Raw genomic sequence first — 19,340 nt, forward strand, 5'->3', positions numbered from 1 at the left:
TGTGTATTAGGTATATAAGTAAAGCATAGCTGTAATGCAAGGCCTACAGGTGAAGGCTTAGCCACACTAGGCTTGGCATAAGTGGGTGGCCTAAGAATAACCCTGGGCCAGGAAAATTACAAGATTACTGTAAAGAATGTGCCAACAGTTGATGTTCTGCAAAAGTAGACCACAATGTACTCATCTAAACCACAAGATACCTGATTGTAACATCATGGAAAGTTCTGCTCTTATCGCAGGTAACCCTGGAAACAGGTTGAAGCAAATATTAATAAGATGCTAATGAGAATAAGGGGAAATAAGAAAACCACCTCTGACAAGCAGGGCGCCCCAGCATTTCTGGAGTGTGTAAGTATAGATAAGGAAAAGGAGGGTTGTGAAGCCTTCATGCATATGCATTAGGTGTTAGGACAGGTCATAACAACAGGATAAAAGAGGTTCCATGGTGCTGATAGGTGGGAAGACGGTAGCAGGAATCACTCCTCTGTTGATGACCACCTGTTGAGAGAGCCATCAGACTCAACGCTATCTTTGGGGATGTGAGTATGAATACTGCATTAGCTATTGCAGGTGCTTTCTTAGGTTTTATATATTTGTTAGTGACTGTAACTTTGATCATCTGCTTAGTAAAACAACAAGATTCCTTACTTGTGACTGTGTTTGTGGTCACAGCCTTCATTCTTTGTGTGTTCCTAGAGTCTCCCAATCTAAGAAAATCACTAACAGTAACTTTCAGCGTGTTGATCTTAAGACTGTAGCAACACAAGAGCTGAGCTCACTCCCTAAGGACACTGTAGTTTAACACAGAACTATCCATTCAGTTTAAACAGAGGCTACACTATCCTCTTCACTCCATCCCTGTACCTCTCGGCCTTTCCCATGAACCCTCAGAACCTCCATTAGTGCCATAGCCTCGGATTTCAATTCCCTTCTGCTTCCTGCTATCAACTCTTTAGCCTTAGGGACGTAAGCTGAAGAATCCTAAGAGATTGGATCCTTTGGGCTCCTTAGAAACTCATTTTCTAGACAAGGGCTGTGATTTTCAAAGTGGTTTGAATGTGAAGCACCTCTGCCAGTTGGGTCTGCCAGGGCAGGCTGGCTGAGAAGCTGCAGGAAGCAGGGAAGGCGTTCTAGCTGAAACCAACAAATGGAGAAAATAGGCACCAGGAACCTAAAGTCAAAGTGATACTGGGCTCCAACCAGTTTGTGTGGAAAAGCTTATGTACCTGGCACATCAAGATTTGAACCTGAATCACTTCAAACTAGAAGGGGATGTAGGAGTTTAGGGTCAGACCCACAGAGGTAATCCACTGATTTCAGTGGAAGCAAGGAGCCTAAACTCCTTTGAGGATCTAGGTCTTCAATGCATAGTTAATTAGCTGTGCGTGAACCTTGCCCTGTCCCTCAGATACACACAGTACAGAATTTTTAAATGGTCATAATTTGCTCAGATCAGAACCAGTCTCCTCCAGCTCCCCGATGAGCAGTTTCCATACGAAATAGCAGCTTTCAAACCGTAGCTGATTTCCACAGACTACATTATTTGCTTCCCTCTTCTTACTCCGGCAGCACCCCAATGTACTGAGCTGGGCACATCGCAAGGCCTATATATTTCTTCAGAGCACCTGATGAGTTTTTTTAACAGGTGAGGAATTGACATTTTCTGCTGTTAGATGCATTTTTATAGTTTGCTTGCACATGTGTCTAGAGGGCACAAGCGTGACATTTTTATATATGAAATATCTGCATAAAGCCAAAGTGGGGTTTCTTTTTTGCATTTCATACACTCCTTAGCTTGGTCTCAGGTGGTCGGAGTTTGCACTGTGATGTTGCACTGCAAGGGCTTATCGACACTAGAAAGTTTTGCAATACCAGTGTAATGATAAAGTGGCAAAAAGTGTCTCGCATGGAGATAGTTCTACAGATATAAGGCACCTTTATACTGATGTAATGGTGTCCGCATGAGAGCTTTTACTGCTCTGTGTTGGGGGGAAAAAATCACACCTCCAACCAAAATAGTTCTACTGGTAGAATTTGTAAGTGCAGAGCAGCCCTAGGCTTTCTGTGATTGCCCTTGGTACCGTGATATCAATTGGGCTGACAGAATCAAGAATTGCCTGGGGAAGTTAAATTAGATTAAATCACTGGTTCCCAAACTTTAACAACCTGTGAACCCCTTTCACTAAAATGTCAAGTCTCACGAACCCCCTCCTAAAATGAATATTTCCAGGGATTTTCTCCTTTACCTGGGCATAAATTATAAAAGCAGTGATCTTGGAAATATAAAATTTGTTTTTATGACATGCTTATTACACACTATTTATTATTAAGTATTATTTATCATTACAGAATTTTTATTACATTATGAAAACAGCAACACTCTTCCAAGATCTCACTTTCGTAGCTTGTATCACTTTGAATAAGCCTGTTATAAGACAAGGCTCCTATGTTTCAAAAAGGAGTATCAGATGTAAAACAGCAGGAAGGTATTTAAGAGGCCAACTCAAAGAGTTCCTCCTACACAAGCATTCAGGTCTTGAGCAGTCCAGGCAAACAACGCACATTACAACAAAGCTTAAACTTATTCTTCATAATAATTTAAAAAATAATACTAGCTACTTATTTAATTTAAAAAACAGCAAAAAATATCCACCTCCCTTTCCGTCTCTTATAAGGAGTCTTGAAGTTTAAATCTCCTCAGTATGATAGAGATGCTTGCTTTGATCTGCTTAGCTCTTGGAAGTCCAGGGGCTCCGGGCTGCTGGCCCCGTGCTGCCCGGGGTCCCTATGGACAGCTCTGTCCGCCATTAGGGATTTTTTTCCCCAAGAGCCCCTGTCACAGCCCTGGTCAAACTCCCTCTACGGAACACTCACCAGACTGCTGTGTTTGGGTCCCACCATGCTACACCAGTGTCCTCTTAAGTTTCCCTGAACATAGGTAGGCTCCAGTTCTGTCTCTTTGGCCTCTCTGGCATGTTTTCTGGGCACACAGACTGTTACCCCTTCATGGGAGCGGGGCCTTGTAGCCCAAATGTCTTAGGATCCCAGGACCAGTGCTGACACACACACGCCCAGACACTCCAGTAGCATATCACACCTATTTCCAGAGCTCCAAGCTTGTACATACTCTGGTTTACAGTTACAGCTCCAGGGACACTTGGTAGCTGAAGCAAAAAGACACACAGGTTTTGTAAGGGTTCCAAAAAACAATCACTCTTTACTGTGGACAGCACAAGATATATACAGATCCAGACAAGACAATAAGACCTCTATATGCCATTTCCTGCTTCAGTGTTCAAGATGTAGGACAGCATCCTTTCAAGGTTCCAAGTCCCCTCTCCTGGAGCTCTTTCCTCTGGGCTTCCTGTCTGGATTTTGGAGTCTGCTGTCTCTCTTCGCTTCCTTTGACGTGGGCTGCTCCTATGTCTCCCGCCAAGAGCCTGTGCCTTCCCCACCCCCTCACTCAGCCTCTTTTTAAAAGCTAGCACTACCACCTGGTTTTTGTTTCCCTGTTTGGGGATTTTCCAGTCTCCAAACCCCTCTGCCATCAAACCACCTGGGTATTAGAACTTGCTCTACCAGCTGAGGCATATATCATCATTTAGCCAGAGCCCAGTCCTTATATTAACAACGTTTTTTGTTTGTTCTGTACAGGAGTGGCAGAAGTGCCCTAAAAGGGGGGGGGGGAACAGATGCCCAAACTGTGGCCTCATCCCCAGCGCCATGCCACCCCCAGGCCTCGCCTTTGTACCATCTCTTCCCCTGAGGCCCCACCCCCTGCTCACTCCTCTCTACCCCTCCCCTCTGTCTCTCACCCTTATGACCGGTAAAAAGTGGGCAGCCATGACCGTGTTCTGGCACCCCTGGTTCTGTAGCTTCTTCCAGACATGGCAGGTGATGTGTGTCAGGGAACTTATCAGCCCATGACAGACTCACTATACGTTGAGGCCTGATCTACACGACAAAGTTTTGTGGGCATAGCTATGTCTGCTAGGAGTGTGTGTTGGGGGAATTGAAACACACACCCTAGCTGACTTAGCTATACTTGCAAAAACCCTGGAATAGACACAGCTATACTGACACAAGCATGGTCCTGTTGATTTAGACAATGTTTTTCTGGGAGGTGGTATAGCAACGCTGTCAGAACACCTTTTATCGGCTTATGCTCCTGCATTTACATAAGGGGCTTTGCTGATATAACTATCTTGAAAAACAACGAGGAGTCCTTGTGGCACCTTAGAGACTAAGAAATTTATTCGGGCATAAGCTTTCAAGCTCTCTAAGGTGCCACAAGGACTCCTCGTTGTTTTTGCTGATACAGACTAACACGGCTATCACTCCGATAAAGGCTCTCTAGTGTAAGCAAGCCCTTAGGAATTTGATGATACAGCAATTTCATCAAATGAACCAGAACTTGTAGCTTGTACATAGTCAAATTCCCCAAATCATCACAATGACTTAAAAAAACCTCCCATAAACATGCCTGTAATTTGAAAAAAGGAAATTGGCCCTTTAAAGTAAGCTGGTAGCATGTAATGCATCGGTTCCTTATACAGCTCTGAAAGTACGTACAATGCTGTGAAGACACAAACAACTCTTCCGTGCATTTTACTTGTAGGTTTGTATTAACATAATGTTGTAATATTAATACTCAGCACTTATGATATAGTGTTATGTATTTTCAAAGCACTTGATAAATATTAACTAATGAATCCTGCTAAAAAGAAGGTTTAGTTATCTTAGTTTCAACTGAAAAAGGAAGGAAAAGTTCATTGGTTTCCTTCTTGTGGTCTCTTATGTTCTATTATAAGGGATAAATGCAGTGTTGCTACACCCATACTGTTGCTATGGAGACTACATTTTAAATTTATGAGATCAGTTTAATAGTTTGGAGCATGATCCTGCAAGCTTCACTCACAGCCTTACTCATCAACAATCACACTGAAATCTGTGGGGCTATGCATGTAAGACAAGCAGGAGTGGTCCCATTAGAGTAAAAACTTTGCCACTGCCTTATTTTGAGAGACAGTACGGTCTAGTGACTGAAGCAGTGGAGTGGGGCTGGGGAACAGGAAGTCCTTGTTTCTAATGTGGGTTTCATAAATTCATAGAATTTAAGGCCAGAAGAGACTATTAGATCATCTTCTAGTCTCTCTTCCTCTGTATTTCAGGATATCAAGTTTTACCCAGTTACCTCTGTATTGAGCCCAATAATGTTCTTCCCCTAATTTGCTGTGCAACATTGTAAAGTCACTTACACCAACATTTGGGAATTTTAGGTGCCTGGCTTTAGATCAGTGGTTTTCAAACTGTGGGTTGTGACCCAGTACTGGCTCATGGAATGGATCGTGGTGGCTCTAGTCAGCACTGCCAACTGGGCCGTTAAAAGTCAGGCTAAGGCAGGCAAAGCCCTACCTATTCTGACACCATGCTGTGCCCTGGAAGTGGCCAGCAGCAGGTCCAGCTCCTAGGTGGGGAGACCATGGGGCTCCATGCATAGGCGGCAGGTTTGTATAATTTTTGGTGGGGCCCAAAATGGTGGTGCCCCCCCACTCCCGCCCTGTAAGCCGATATAAAATGAAGCTACAACGCGTCAGTGCCACAAGATTACAAGGGTCAATTAAAAGTGGAAAGTCAGAAGCAGCACTTGCCTACTTCAATATACAGTATTATATTTTGTTGCACCTGTTGTGATGAAGTGGGAATGTTCTTATTATTTTCTCTGAATACTGTGTGGGTGCCTCAGTTTCCCCTGCAAGATGCCAACTGAAGGTGTTGGGGACAAAGAGATCAGGTGGCCTCCTTGTCCGGAAGAGAGACAGAGGCCAGAGGAGGGAGTGTCAGTTTGGAGCTGGCTGGGGAAATGGGGAGAGACCCAGAACTTGGTTCTGGGCTCCCCACCCCCCAAGATGGACCTGACAGAGGGGTTCTGTTTTCTGTACCAACAAGCTCTGTTTAAACTGTGTTCCCATCATCTAATAAACCTTCTGTTTTACTGTCTGGCTGAGAGTCACATCTGACTGCGGAGTTGGGGTGCAGGGCCCTCTGGTTGCCCCAGGACCAGCCTGGGCAGACTCGCTGTGGAAAGTGCATGATGTGGAAGGGCAAGCTGAATGCTCCGAGGTCAGACCCAGGAAGGTGTAAGCTTCTTGCCCTGGAGACAGTATGCTCCAAGAGAGGAGGCTCCCCCAGAGTCCTGACTGGTTTTGTATGGAGTTGTTCCAAAGCATCACAGCATCCCCTTCCACACCGTGCACTTCCCAGAAGTCCGCACAGGCACTGACACTCCCTCCTCCCGCCTTTGTCTCTTTTCCAGGCATTAGGAGGCCACCCGATCTCTCTGTTCTCCAACACCTTCAGTTGGTACCTTGCAGGGGAAACTGATTTGGGAGAAATGAAGTAAAAGCTGCCCAAACCGAGCTTGAGCACTCCTGAATTTTGAGGTGTTCAAATCCGGAAGGCAGGTGCTGGGGGTGGGAGAGGGCTGTGGGCTCCATGGGGGAGCATGGCAGCAACTGTCTGGAGCTGCACGGAGCCAGACACGCTGGTCTGAGTGGCACAGTAAGCGGTTTGGGGGTTGGAGAAGAGGTAGGGGGTTCCGGGGGGCAGTCAAGGGACAAGGAGCAGGGGGGGTTGGATGGGGCAGAGGTTCGAAGGGGCAGTCAGGGGACAGGCAGCAATTGGATAGGCATGGGAGTCCAGGAGGTTTATCAGGGGACAGGTAGGGGGTGGGGTCCGGGGGGGGAAGTTGGGTGGGGTCTCAGGAGGGGGCAGTTGGGGACAAGGAGAAGGGAGGCTTAGATAGGGGCTGAGGTCCCAAGGGGCAGTTAGGGGCAGGGGTCTCGGGAGGGGGTAATCGGGGAACAAGGACCAGTGGTGCTTAGATAGGGGGTGGAGGTCCTGGGGGGCAGTTGGGGCAGGGGTCTGGGGAGGGGGCAATCAGCGGCCAGGGGCTGGGATTCAAAGGGCTCTGGGCTGCTGGCAGCCGCGGGGATCCCAGAGCCCTTTAAATCCCAGCCCCGGCTGGGAGTCAGAGGGCTCTGGGCTGCCTGCAACCGCGGGGAGCCCAGAGCCTTTTAAATCCCAGCCACCACCGGGAATCAGAGGGCTCTGGGCTGCCGGCTGGGATTTAAAAGGCTCTGGGCTCCCCGCCGCAGCGGGCAGCCCAGAGTCCTCTGATTCCCGGCCGCGGCTGGGATTTAAAAGGCTCTGGGCTCCCCGCCGCAGCGGGCAGCCCAGAGCCCTCTGATTCCCGGCCGCGGCTGGGATTTAAAAGGCTCTGGGCTCCCCGCCGCAGCGGGCAGCCCAGAGCCCTCTGATTCCCGGCCGCGGCTGGGATTTAAAAGGCTCTGGGCTCCCCGCGGTTGCAGGCAGCCCAGAGCCCTCTGACTCCCAGCCGCGGCTGGGATTTAAAGGGCTCTGGGCTGCCGGCAGCGCAGAGCAGGGGAGAAACCTAGCTCCAAATATTGCTGGAGCAGAGCCCCTGTCTGTGAATATTCCTGGGGCTAAAGCCCCAGGAGCCCATATAAGTTGGTGCCCATGGCTCCATGTGCTGCCCCAGCCCTGAGCACCGAGCTCCAGTGGGAGCTGGAGAAGCGGTACCTGCAGGCAAGAATCGCGCTGAGCCATTTGCGTGCCTCTGCCTAGGAGGCAGACCTGTTGCTGGCCACTTCCGGGGCGCAGCGCGGTCCGTGGTGCCAGGACATACAGGAAGCCTGCCTCTGCACCCCCACTGCGCCGCTGACCGGGAGCCGCCCGAGGCAAGCCCAAGCCCCAAGCCCCTGCCCCAGCCCTGAGCCCCCTCCAAATTCGACCCCCTTCCTGCATCCCAAGCCCCTCATCCCCAGCCCCACCCCAGGTCTGAACCCCCAGTCCAGAGCCCTGACCCTCTCCTGCACCCCAACCTCCTGTCCCAGCCCTGAGCCCCCCCAAACCTGGAGCCCCCTCTTGCACCTCAAGTCCCTCATCCCCAGCTCCATTGGGTCGCAGGCATCAACAATTTTCTTCAACTGGCTCGCCAGAAAAAAAGTTTGAAAACCCCTGCTTTAGAATATAGAATTCTAGGTAAGTGGCCTAATCTGCAGATAGGGTTGCCAACTTTCTACTCGCACAAAACCGAACACCCTTGCCCGGCCCCCTGCCCGCTCCTCCCTAAGGCTCTGCCCATGCCCCGTCCCCTCTCTGAGGCCCCGGCCCCACTCACTCCATCCCCGCCTTCCTCTGTCGCTTACTCTCCCCACGCTCACTCACTTGCTCATTTTCACTGGGCTGCCTCCAGGGGCTGAGTATATGTGATCTCAGGCTACTAAACAATAATTGATTTTCATGACTCTCCGTAAGATGGAGGTGACAATATTTCCATACTCTACCAAGGAGCTTTGAGTTGAATGGACTTTGGATGGAAGGGCTATAGAAGTGTATCATTATTACAATGACAGGAACTGAGCTAGTGTTAATCATGCCAGTAATTGACTTCTGAGGCTGTTTGTTTGGAGAGGGGAGTGGGTTCAATGTCCTTTATGTGAGAATCAATAATGTTCTATGCCTGTCGCTGTGACTTTGGCCAATAATCAAGCAAGGGCAGAAGTGAGGGCTCCCACCTTTTTCCAAAAAAACCCACAGGCTGTATTAAACATTAACAGAACCAACCTGCTCAGAAGGCTCCTGTTGCAGAGGGCTTGCTTTTCCCTCGACTCTGGTGAAGGCCTTGTGGATTACAGCATGGGAAGATTGACCAGGAAGAAGGCTGAGGATCCCAGGAAGAAGCCTCTCTTTGTTCTTGCAGCTGTCCTGCTGCTCAGCTCAGCATGTGCAGGTAAGGAGGGTACTGGTGGAGGCTCATGCGCCAGAGGTGGTGGGCAAGGAATTCGAAGATTTGACAGATGTAGATTCTGGCAGTGAATTCAACTGATGGTCCCTACACTACACAATCCAACATGTATATCGGGTCCCTGCTAGAGCCAAGTGAGTTTTGGTAAGAAAAGTGACTGTAGAAATGACCCTTTCTTACCCTCACATATTGGTTCCACCACATGTGTCTGTGAGGCAGGTCCACCAACTTGGCTTTACAAAAGTAATTACAGCAGCCCAACGATCAACTAAGTTTACCCTACAAAATCTTTATTAGCAATAGCTAAGTATGAGGTAGAAAATGCTAGATGGGATGTTCAGTTTGGCAGGCTTAGTAAATTAGAAAACTGACTTCTGTCTTGAAAATGGAGCATGTCTGATCTGAAAAAAGATATGGGACCCTATGGTTGGTTTAAAAAAAAATCACTGAAAAACTGTTCTCTTATGCTAAAATCCCATGGAACCTGCACTTCCTACAGTGTAACTCCCTGCTCCTTCCCTTGTTTGCTGCCAGTTGCTGTTCATGGAAGGCACAAGACTGACCTTTCTAATCAGCCTTGCTCAATCACATCATTGATCACTTGCAGTCAGAAACATGGGTGGCAAGTTTGTAAAAATTTTGGTGGGGCCCAGAACCCGCCCCCAACTCCGCCCCCCCCAACTCCGCCCCCACCTGCCTAAGGCTCTGGGAGGGGGCTCGGCGGGGGAGGTCTGGGGTGCAGATCCTGGGCTGGGGATTAGGGTGCAGGAAGGGTGCTGGGTGCAGGCTCTGGGCTGGGGCAGGGGGTGGGTGTGCAGGAGGAGGTGAATGGTGCAGGCTTTGGGATGGAGTTTGGGGTTGGGAAGGGGTGTGTGGGAAGGGGGAGGGAGTTTGGGGATAGGAGGGAGTGCAGGGTGAGGACTGTGGGGCTGAGGATGAGGGGTACATGATGCAGGAGGGGGCTCAGGGCTAGGGAAGAGGGTTGGGCTGTGGGTGAGGGCTGTGGATGAGGGGTTCATGATGTAGGGGCGCTCAGGGCTGGGGCAGAGGATTAGGGTGTGGGGGGATGAGGGCTCTGTCTGGGGCTGAGGATTAGGGTGCAGGGGATGAGGGCTCTGGCTGGGGCTGAGGATTAGGGTGCAGGGGATGAGGGTTCATGATGTGGGGTGCTCAGGGCTGGGGCTGAGGATTAGGTGCGGGGGAATGAGGGCTCTGGCTGGGGCTGAGGGTTTGGGGTTGGAGAGGCTCAGGGTAAGGGCAGCCTGCCTTGCCAGTACTGGCGGAGGGCAGGCACTAGGACCCTGCGGCAGCAGACAGCAAATCTGCTGGGAGCCCTCCGGGCAGCTGGCAGGGGAGAGGCGCGCTGCGTTCGGTCAGGCAGGGATGCAACACAACGCAGCGGAGGGGGGGGAAACACGTGGAGGGGGGGTGGCAGGCGGGGGCTGGGACCTGCTCCAGGCAGGGTCGCGGCGGCGGGGGGAGACCTGCGGTGGCTGGGGCCGATCCAGGCAGGACCGGGGGGGGCGGGAAGAGACCCAGCTCCAACTATTGCTGGAGCAGGGCGCCCAGCCCTGAATATTGCTGGGGCCTGGGCCCCACACAAATATATAACCTGCCGCCCATGGTCAGAAATGCAACCCCTGGGCCCAGTTCTCCTTTCCCCATCCACACAGGCATGGGTAAGTCTCAATAGATTTCAGTGGGAGATTCTCATATCCTGCAGTGGGAGACTTGAGCCCTGAGTTTCTTGACTCTCAGCTCCTTGCAACATTCAACAATGGTCCCTCCAGGATATTTTTATAGTGTCCTCAGTTGGGATAGCATTTTGAAGCACTTGGAGGAGATGAAGGTGATCAGGAATAGTCAACATGGATTCACCAAGGCAGGGGTGAAAGTAACTTAAAGGACTTACCGATACGCCGGAGTCCTGAGCGGGGGAGTGGCCTCAACAGGAAGAGGCGTGGCCTTTCAAGATTTAAAGGTCCTGGGCTTTGGCTGTGGCTGGGAGCCCCAGGGCCTTTAAATCACCTCAGAGCTACCAGCTGCAGAGGCAGCTGGGAGCCCTGGGGCTCAGATGCGAATTACAGGGCCTGGGGCTCCAGCCACTGCAGAGCTCCGGGCCCTTTAAATCCCCGCCCGAGCTTGGCTGCCAGAGCTCCGGTGGGGATTTAAAGGGCCCGGGGCTCCCCGCAGCGGCTGGAGTCCTGTGTCCTTTAAATCACTACCGCGGAAGCCGGTCCAGTCCGGCACGGCGTACTGGCTCTTGCTGGTACGCCGTACCGGACCATACCAACTTACTTTCACCTCTGCACCAAGGGCAAGTCATGCCTGACCAACCTGATTGCCTTCTATGATGAGACAACTGGCTCTGTGGATATGGGAAAAGCGGTGAATGTGATATATCTTGACTTTAGCAAAGCTTTTGATACGGTCTCCCACGGTATTCTTGCCAGCAAATTAAAGAGGTATGGATTGAATGAATGGATTAAAAGGTGGATAGAAAGCTGGCTAGATTGTCGGGCTCAACTGGTAGTGATCAATGGCTCAATGTCTAGTTAGCAGCCGGTATCAAGCGGAGTGCCTCAGGGGTCGGTCCTGGGGCTGGTTTTGTTCAACATCTTTATTAATGATCTGGATGATGGGATGGATTGCACCCTTAGCAAGTTCGCAGATAATACTAAACTGGGGGGAGAGGTAGATACACTGGAGGATATGAATAGGGTTCAGAGTGACCTAGACAAATTGGAGGATTGGGCCAAAAGGAATCTGATGAGGTTCAACAAGGACAAGCGCAGAGTCGTGTACTTAGGATGGAAGAATCCCATGCACTGCTACAGGCTGGGAACCGACTGGCTAAGTGGCAGTTCTGCAGGAAAGGACCTGGGGATTACAGTGGACGAGAAGCTGGATATGAGTCAGCAGTGTGCCCCTGTTGCCCAGAAGGCTGTAGCAGGGCAGTAACCCCACTCCTGCCCTGACGGGCTGAAAACAGCCCTGGGAGACGGCTGTAGTAGGGAACCTAGGCTGATTGGGGGAACAGCCTCAGATGAGGCCACACCCCAATCAGGCCACAGCTGGCCCTATAAAGGGGCTGGTAGGCTGGAGCTAAGACACAGTCTCTCTCTATCTTCCTGAGAGAGGAGGGCCTGGCTGCTGGGAGCTGAGCAGGGTACCTGAGTGGAGCAGGGCTGGGGAAAGGCTAGAGGAGCTGGGGAGCTCCAGCCTGGAAATTCCCCAGGCTGCAGGCCTTGATAAAGGCTGGAAAGGTACTGGGACTGCAGAGGGGCAGCCAAGGGTAGGCAGAGGCAGCAGGTCCAAACCGCTTTGCCTATGATGAGTGGCTTGTACACTGCAGTCTGCCCCAGTGAATGGGGGCTACATGGTGCCTGGCAGTAGCCAAAGACTGAGGCGAGGTGGAGATAGGGGGTTGAGGTTTCCCCTGAGTGGGGAGACCCAGATTGTGGGTTGCTGCAGTGGGCATAACCTCTGGGTAAAGGGGCACCAGGGTCCGGGAGGGACACGGGGGCCAGCGGCAAGCGGGACGTTGGCCAGCAGAAGGTGCTCCAAAGGCTGGAGAGCTAATTCCCAGGATGACCAGCGGGAGGCGCCGTGCTAGTAAGTCGCCACACCGCTACAAGAGCCAACAGCGTATTGAGCTGTATTAGTAGGAGCATTGCCAGCCGATCGAGGGAAGTGATTATTCCCCTCTATTCGGCACTGGTGAGGCCTCATGTGGAGTACTGGGTCCAGTTTTGGGCCCTCCACTGCAGAAGGGATGGAGACAAATTGGAGAGAGTCCAGCAGAGGGCAATGAAAATGATTAGGGGGCTGGGGCACATGACTTACGAGGAGAGGCTGAGGGAACTGGGGTTATTTAGTCTGCAGAAGAGAAGAGTGAGGGGGGATTTGATAGCTGCTTTCAACTACCTGAAGGGGGCTTCCAAAGAGGATGGAGCTTAGCTGTTCTCTGTAGTGACAGATGACAGAACAAGGAGTAATGGTCTCAAGTTGCAGTGGGGGAGGTTTAGGTTAAATATTAGGGAAAAACTTTTTCACTAGGAAGGTGGTGGAATGGGTTACCTAGGAAGATTTTTAAGGCCCGGCTTGACAAAGCCTTGGCTGGGATGATTTAGTTGATGTTGGCCCTGCTTTCAGCAGGATATTGGACTAGATGACCTCCTGAGTTCTCTTCCAACCCTAATATTCTATGATTCTGATGATATGATAATGAATGATTTGTAAGGGGATTTCTTGTTTCTGTTTTAAACATGGCTTCGAGGTTGTTTAGAGAAGGAACAAAAGTTTAGGGTGTAGTGGAGAGAGAATGAGCATGGAGAAGAGTCAAGCTTTTCAGTGGGGTTGCTGTGATGTTCCTCTGGTGTTATCTGGACCATTGATCTGCTAGGTCACTCCAATCCTCAACTCTGGGAGCCAGACTTACTCTGCTCTGCTGAGATAACCCCCACTTCCGGGCTGCTCACGCACAGCCTTTGGCATGTAAGCTGCTCCCAGCTACATGAGTGAGCACTTTTGGCCAGCCGCTGCTTGGATTGTGCAACCTAATGACACCAGCCAATATCTCTGTCCCCAGACACAACCCTAGAAACCTCCGTCTTGCAGTGTCCAGTTATGCCCGCTGGATGCTGCAAGCTTATATGAGTTTGTCAGTTTAACAAAGAAATTGATACGCACCAGGCTTGTTATCCTAAGGGGAGTCTCTGACACACTTCAAACCAAATGCACTGCTTCAGGCAGAATAAACAAACAGATTTATTAACTACGAAAGATAGATTTTAAGTGATTATAAGTCAAAGCACAACAAGTCAGATTTGGTCAAATGAAATGCAAAACACATTCTAAACTGATCTTAACATTTTCAGTGCCCTTACAAACTTAGATGCTTCTCACCACAGGCTGGTTGCCCTTCAGCCAGGCTCTCCCCTTTGATCAGCACTCCACTTGTTTGGTGGGTGTCTGTAGACGGAGGTGGAAGAGAGAGAGCATGGCAAACATCTCTCCCTTTTATCATGTTCTTTCTTCCCTCATGGCCTTGACCCCATCCCCTTCAGAGTCAGGTGAGCATTATCTCATCATAGTCCCAAAATGACCAAGGGAAGCGGGGGGTGACTTATGCGAGAGTCCAACAGATCCTCTGTTACTGCCTAGGCCAGTGTACATTGTTCCTGTGAGGCTGGGCTGGGTTTGTCCCATACATGGCCTGATGAGGTGTGAACTGCCCCCCTGGAGAGTTTTGCCTGGGCTTGTTTTAAGCCATGAGGATATATTTTCAGCCTCATAACTGTATACATGAAATTACAGCCTATAACATTACTACAACCACAATGCTCAGTGCATCATGAGCCTTCTGAAGACACCCGACATGACAAACTTTGCATTGGATACCATACAATCATATTATAAGGATGAACATGGGGGTGCAGGGTGTTCCCCCGAGGTACAGAGCGTCACAGTTGCACCAAGGATGAATATGACCTAAAAGGCACATTTTCAAATTGTCACCTATGTCATTTCTGCACAATATATGCATGCATGTAAAAGTGTCACTGAGCATATAAAAATATAGCATTTCTGTAGTGTTCTCCATGCAAAGATTTTAAAGCACCTTACAAATAATAATACATTTAATTTCACAATATACCTGGCAGATTGCATACTATGGCAACGGACTAAACAAAACACTAAGGGCTTGTTTACATAGGGAAATTTACCAGCCTAACTACACCAGCATAATTATACCACTCTAGTTAGACCAATATAACAGCCTATGTTAACAGGGAGCTTGTACTGCTTTCAGAATGACGAATGCAGCACACAGAATAAACAACCGTTTGGGGCACTGTAGCAGATGTGTTGTCATGCAGGTGGGGGCTGGGAGCTCTGCCTTAAGGGACTAAAGAGGGACCTTACTTTGCTCTTGAGTGATCCTCTCTGGCTGGTGCTCACTGTGTTGCTGATAGGATCTGGAGAGAGCCGTCTCTAGCTCTCCAGTGACTAAGAGAGAGTAGCCAGGTATGCTGGAGGGTGGAGGTGGAAAAACACATGCAAGAATTACACAGACCAGAGTGGGCATGTGCTTCACAGAGGTATGTCAACAGTCTGGGCCTTTCTGAAGCCAGTCAGAGCTTCATTGGGTCACGTGTTGTACAAACACGGAGCAAAAGACTGTCCCTGCCCCCAAAACGTCACAATCTGAATAGTTACGACTCTAGCTGATCTATCTGCTGGGGTTTCCAAGCCTAAGAATCACTGTTACTCCTCCCAGCCTCAGCAAATGAGAGCTTTGCTGCGGCTGGGCTCAGGGCCGCCCAGAGGGGGGGGAAAGAGGGGCAATTTGCCCCAGGCCCCGGGTCCTGCCGGGGCCCCCACGAGAGTTTTTCGGGGGCCCTGGAGCGGGGTCCTTCACTCGCTCCGGGGGCCCCGGAAAACTCTTGTGGGGCTCGGGCCCCCGGAGCTTCTTCCGCTCCCGGTCTTCGCCGGCATGGGGGTCCTTCCGCTCCGGGGCAGAAGGACCCCCCACCGGTGAATTACCGCCGAAGCGGGACCCGCCGCCAAAGTTCAGCTCGGTCTTCGGCGGTAATTCGGCGGCGGGGGCACTTTCGTTCCGGGACCCGCCACCGAAGTGCCCCAAAGACCCGCGGTGGGGGCCCCCGCCACCGAATTACCGCCGAAGACCGGGCTGCACTTCGGCGGCGGTTCCCGCTTTGGCGGTAATTCGGCGGCGGGGCAGCCCCCGCCGTGGGTCTTCGGGGCACTTCGGCGGCGGGTCCTGGAACGGAAGGGCCCCCCGCCGCCGAAGACCCCAGGCCCCCGGAATCTTCTGGGCGGCCCTGGCTGGGCTGCGTCTGTCAGCTCCCTGCCACACCAGCTTGTCTGCCTTGCCAGCAAACTCTTTATTATCCTGCCAGTCCAAACCTTGCCTAGCAGGTAACAATCAGTGAACCCCAATTCCCGAGTTCCCCAGAGACGTCTATCTGCAGTGCTCAGCCCCAATGGCTGTAGCACTCACAGAACTTTATATAGTTCATTGCTCCTTGAAAGAGACAGTATACAGCAGCTTATTAATTTAACTGGTGTTGGCAAACCCTCCACTTCAACTAAAGCACGGAGATGGTTTATAGTAAATTAAAAAAAAAAAGAGGTACGTTTATTAATAAAAGAATATTGGGTTAAGTGATACCAAGTATAAGGAATAAAGCTAGAAATGGTTACAAACAAACAAAAATAAGAATACACTTCTAAGACTTCAATCTAACTTAACAAACTAGAGTCCTTTGTTCAAAGAAGTTTTTCTCACCCATCTTTCTTCCAGTCTGAATGACCAGTGCTTGGTTTCTTTGTCTCCACAGGTGAAGGATAACTTAAATTAGTGGTTCTCTCCCCCTCTTGTCATAGTCCAGTAAACCTTTGAAATGTATTCTTGAAAAGGAAGCCCAGACGAAGTTTCTCTTTCCTGCTGAGGTGTAGACACCTGGCTGTTTTCTCCCCCACTTGTCAGCTCTGTTTACCTTTTATGTAGATGTACCCTCATCAGGGCCGGCTCCAGGGTTTTTGCCGCCCCAAGCGAAGAAAAAAAGCAACAACAAAAGAAAAAAAGCCGCAATCGGAGGCAGCTCCACTGCACCGCTTTCTTCTTCAGCAGCAATTTGGCGGCAGCTCCTTCCATCTGAGAGGGACCAAGGGACCCGCCACCGAATTGCTGCTGAAGAGCCCGACGTGCCGCCCCTTCCCCTTGGCCACCCCAAGCACATGCTTGCTCAGCTGGTGCCTGGAGCCGGCCCTGACCTTCATTATCTCTGCCTGGCTGGTCAGAAAAGCAAATACACAGTCTTTTGTCTAGGGCAGACTGGACTACGTATTGCTTGCCAAGCACATTTTAAGAACATAATTCCAGCACATATTTATAACTCTCTGTACATCCCCGTGAATATACCACGTGATGATTTTTGGGACCAGCATGTTATCAGTTTGTATACGATAGATTATGACAACAGTATGTTAGGTGCAGTGAGTAGGTCAGGGCTGATGAGTTGCTGACACACAGTAGTGAACCATCAATAGGCCTCAGTGCCACAAGAGTACTATCCTCATTTTACGTGGGAAAAGGAGGCACAGAAAAATTACGTGACCTGCTGAAGATCACACTGGAAGGCTGTGGTAGAGTAGAGAATTGTACCCCAATCTCCAATGTCTCAGTGCAGTGCCCTAACTACAAGCCCATCGTCCCCCTCCCCTCCATTTGCTCTTTCCCAGTGGGCATACACAGACTAGGCATGCATGTTTTTGTTTCTTTCTCACTGCAGGGCAGGAGGCCTATGTCCCAGTGCAGCCCTGCTCTGACTTTCAGACTGCAAGCTTCTTACAGGGCACGAAACTTAAGGTCCAGTTTCTTCTGTTCACTTCCTCAAACCCCAGTTGTGGGCAGCTGATATCACTTGGCGATGACATCAAGAACTCCAACTTCAATACCAGCCTGGACACCAAGATAATAATCCATGGCTTCAGGTGAGCATAAACCGAGCTGGACACTTTCAGTCCCAGCTACCTCAGAGATCTGCTTCTCTCTCCTCATGTCATACCTCAGCTGCTATTATTTATTATTTGTATTACCATAGCACCTAGGAGCCTTGGTCATGGACCAGAACCCCCGGGTGGTAGGCACGGCACAAACCTAGAATGTAATGATATTCCCTGCCCCAAAGAGTTTATAATCCACAATCAGGCCAGGTGCTTAAATTGGAGGGGAAGATATTCCATGTCAAAAGACCTGAATTTCAAAATATCAGTGAAAAATCTAGTCAACATTTCTAATTCCAACCAAAAAAAAATGGAGAAAATGTTAATATACTTTTTGTGACATTAATTCACCCTCATCTTGAGACGAGCTGCAGAGCTGGTCAAAATACCTCAAATTTCAACATTTCAATTAAATGTTAAAATTTCAAATTTCCACAGGTTTAAAAAATTAGGGATATCCCCCCACCCCCTCCCCAAATTCAGTCTCCCCCCTGTTTTTTTTACTAGTTTTCGTCATGAAGAGTCTTTGCTTTGGAGTTTTCTCCCTCTGTCCCCCCGGCCATTCAGCGCTTGGATTTCTTAACCTGCTAGGAAGCCTGCCAAACCCACCTTTCTTCTTCTCATCCTGGAGGCAGGGAGTTTGAGCCGGGGTTTTTAAAGCTGTGGCCATTTGGTGGGTTTCTTTTATTGTGGGAGCATCAGCCAGCCCATAGCTGATTTTAAATCATATTAGTTTAATTTCTGGGAAGGGTGAGACAGTATAAAATGAAATCAATAAATAAAATACATGCAGAGGTAAATACATATCATTTTATGGAAGAGGAATTGTGACACAGAGAGGTTAAAGCCCAAATTTTTCAAGGTATTTAGGCATCGCTGCACTCAACATTGTAATTGATTTAGGAGGCTAAACCTCATTTTAAAAGGGGTTTTGGCACTTGGAAGCCAAAATCCAAATACCATGGACAATTGACAGGATTTTGGCTCTTGAGTGCCTAAATCCCTTTTAAGAATGGGATTTAGGCTTCTAAATCAATTTGGTGTTCCAGCGCTAAATGCCTTTAAAAATCTGGACTTATACGATTTGCCAAAGGTCTCTGGTAGCAGAGCTGGGACTAGGAGCTCCTGGTGCCTAGACCTCTACTCTGTTCACTAGACTATACTCTCTCTATGGAAGGAAATTTCTTCTTGACCTCAGCTGGTGATCAGCTTGCAAGACTGATGCCTCTGGCAATTTCACTCAAGCTGTTGTCACTGCAGGTGTTAGTTTTCATCATGTAAATGTTTGGTTTCTTTCTGACTCATAACGGGCAGAATGGCTGTAGGTGAAAACAGTCTGTGAACTGCAGTGAAGGAAGACTGTTTGGGGCTGTCTGAGAGTAGACAAAACTTTCACCTATCCAGCAGGTGAGATTTTTGAGACACCACCCCAGAGGGGAAGTCTGCGTATGTGCGTGCCCCATTTTGGAAGGCATCTGACATATTTATTTCTGATGGCTCCAGAGCACTGGGCACAAAGCCCTCCTGGATCAATGGACTCGTGGGTGCATTATTCCGAGCTGCCAAGGTGAATGTGGTCGCAGTTGACTGGGTTTATGGAGCTACAAGAACCTACCCTGGTGCTGTGGAAAATGTCATGAAGCTGAGCATAGAGATCTCTCATTTCATCAGCAAGTTGCTGGTAGGTGGAAATGAATGTCTGGGTGGGAGGAGCATGGCCAAGGGACAGAAACAGGTGCAAATGCAAACCAACCCAGACAGTAGCTTCCACTCTGACCTCTGCTGTTTATTCCATAATAAGCTCACTGCAGTGGCCAAACAGATACCCAGATCCTCTTCCTCCTCAGTATCACAGCCCAGCTGTGCACTGAGCTGTCATCTGCTGCTCCAACCCATCAATCCATGGGTCTGTGTACTAAGGACACTGCCTTTTTCCACCTCTTGCCCCCTCTCATTTACCGTATTGTATAGATTG

The 19,340-nt window shown here is 49.7% G+C and overlaps 1 protein-coding gene across 5 annotated transcripts in view; it reads left to right on the top strand.

The window, feature by feature from the left end:
* The first annotated feature begins 332 nt into the window (after positions 1-332).
* PLA1A (phospholipase A1 member A) overlaps positions 333-19,340 on the top strand; it is a 37,642-nt gene continuing 18,634 nt past the window's right edge. For 3 of the 5 annotated variants that reach the window (XM_039545646.1, XM_039545633.1, XM_039545639.1), the window contains exons 1-5: positions 360-539; positions 1,570-1,645; positions 8,643-8,815; positions 17,152-17,353; positions 18,869-19,046. In XM_039545646.1, coding sequence (XP_039401580.1) covers positions 1,629-1,645; positions 8,643-8,815; positions 17,152-17,353; positions 18,869-19,046 — 570 coding nt within the window. In that variant the 5' untranslated portion in view covers positions 360-539; positions 1,570-1,628. The other 2 variants (XM_039545659.1, XM_039545654.1) reach the window with 2 other exon arrangements.

Source organism: Mauremys reevesii, linkage group 1 (genome assembly GCF_016161935.1).
Source record: "Mauremys reevesii isolate NIE-2019 linkage group 1, ASM1616193v1, whole genome shotgun sequence".
Taxonomy (NCBI): domain Eukaryota; kingdom Metazoa; phylum Chordata; order Testudines; family Geoemydidae; genus Mauremys; species Mauremys reevesii.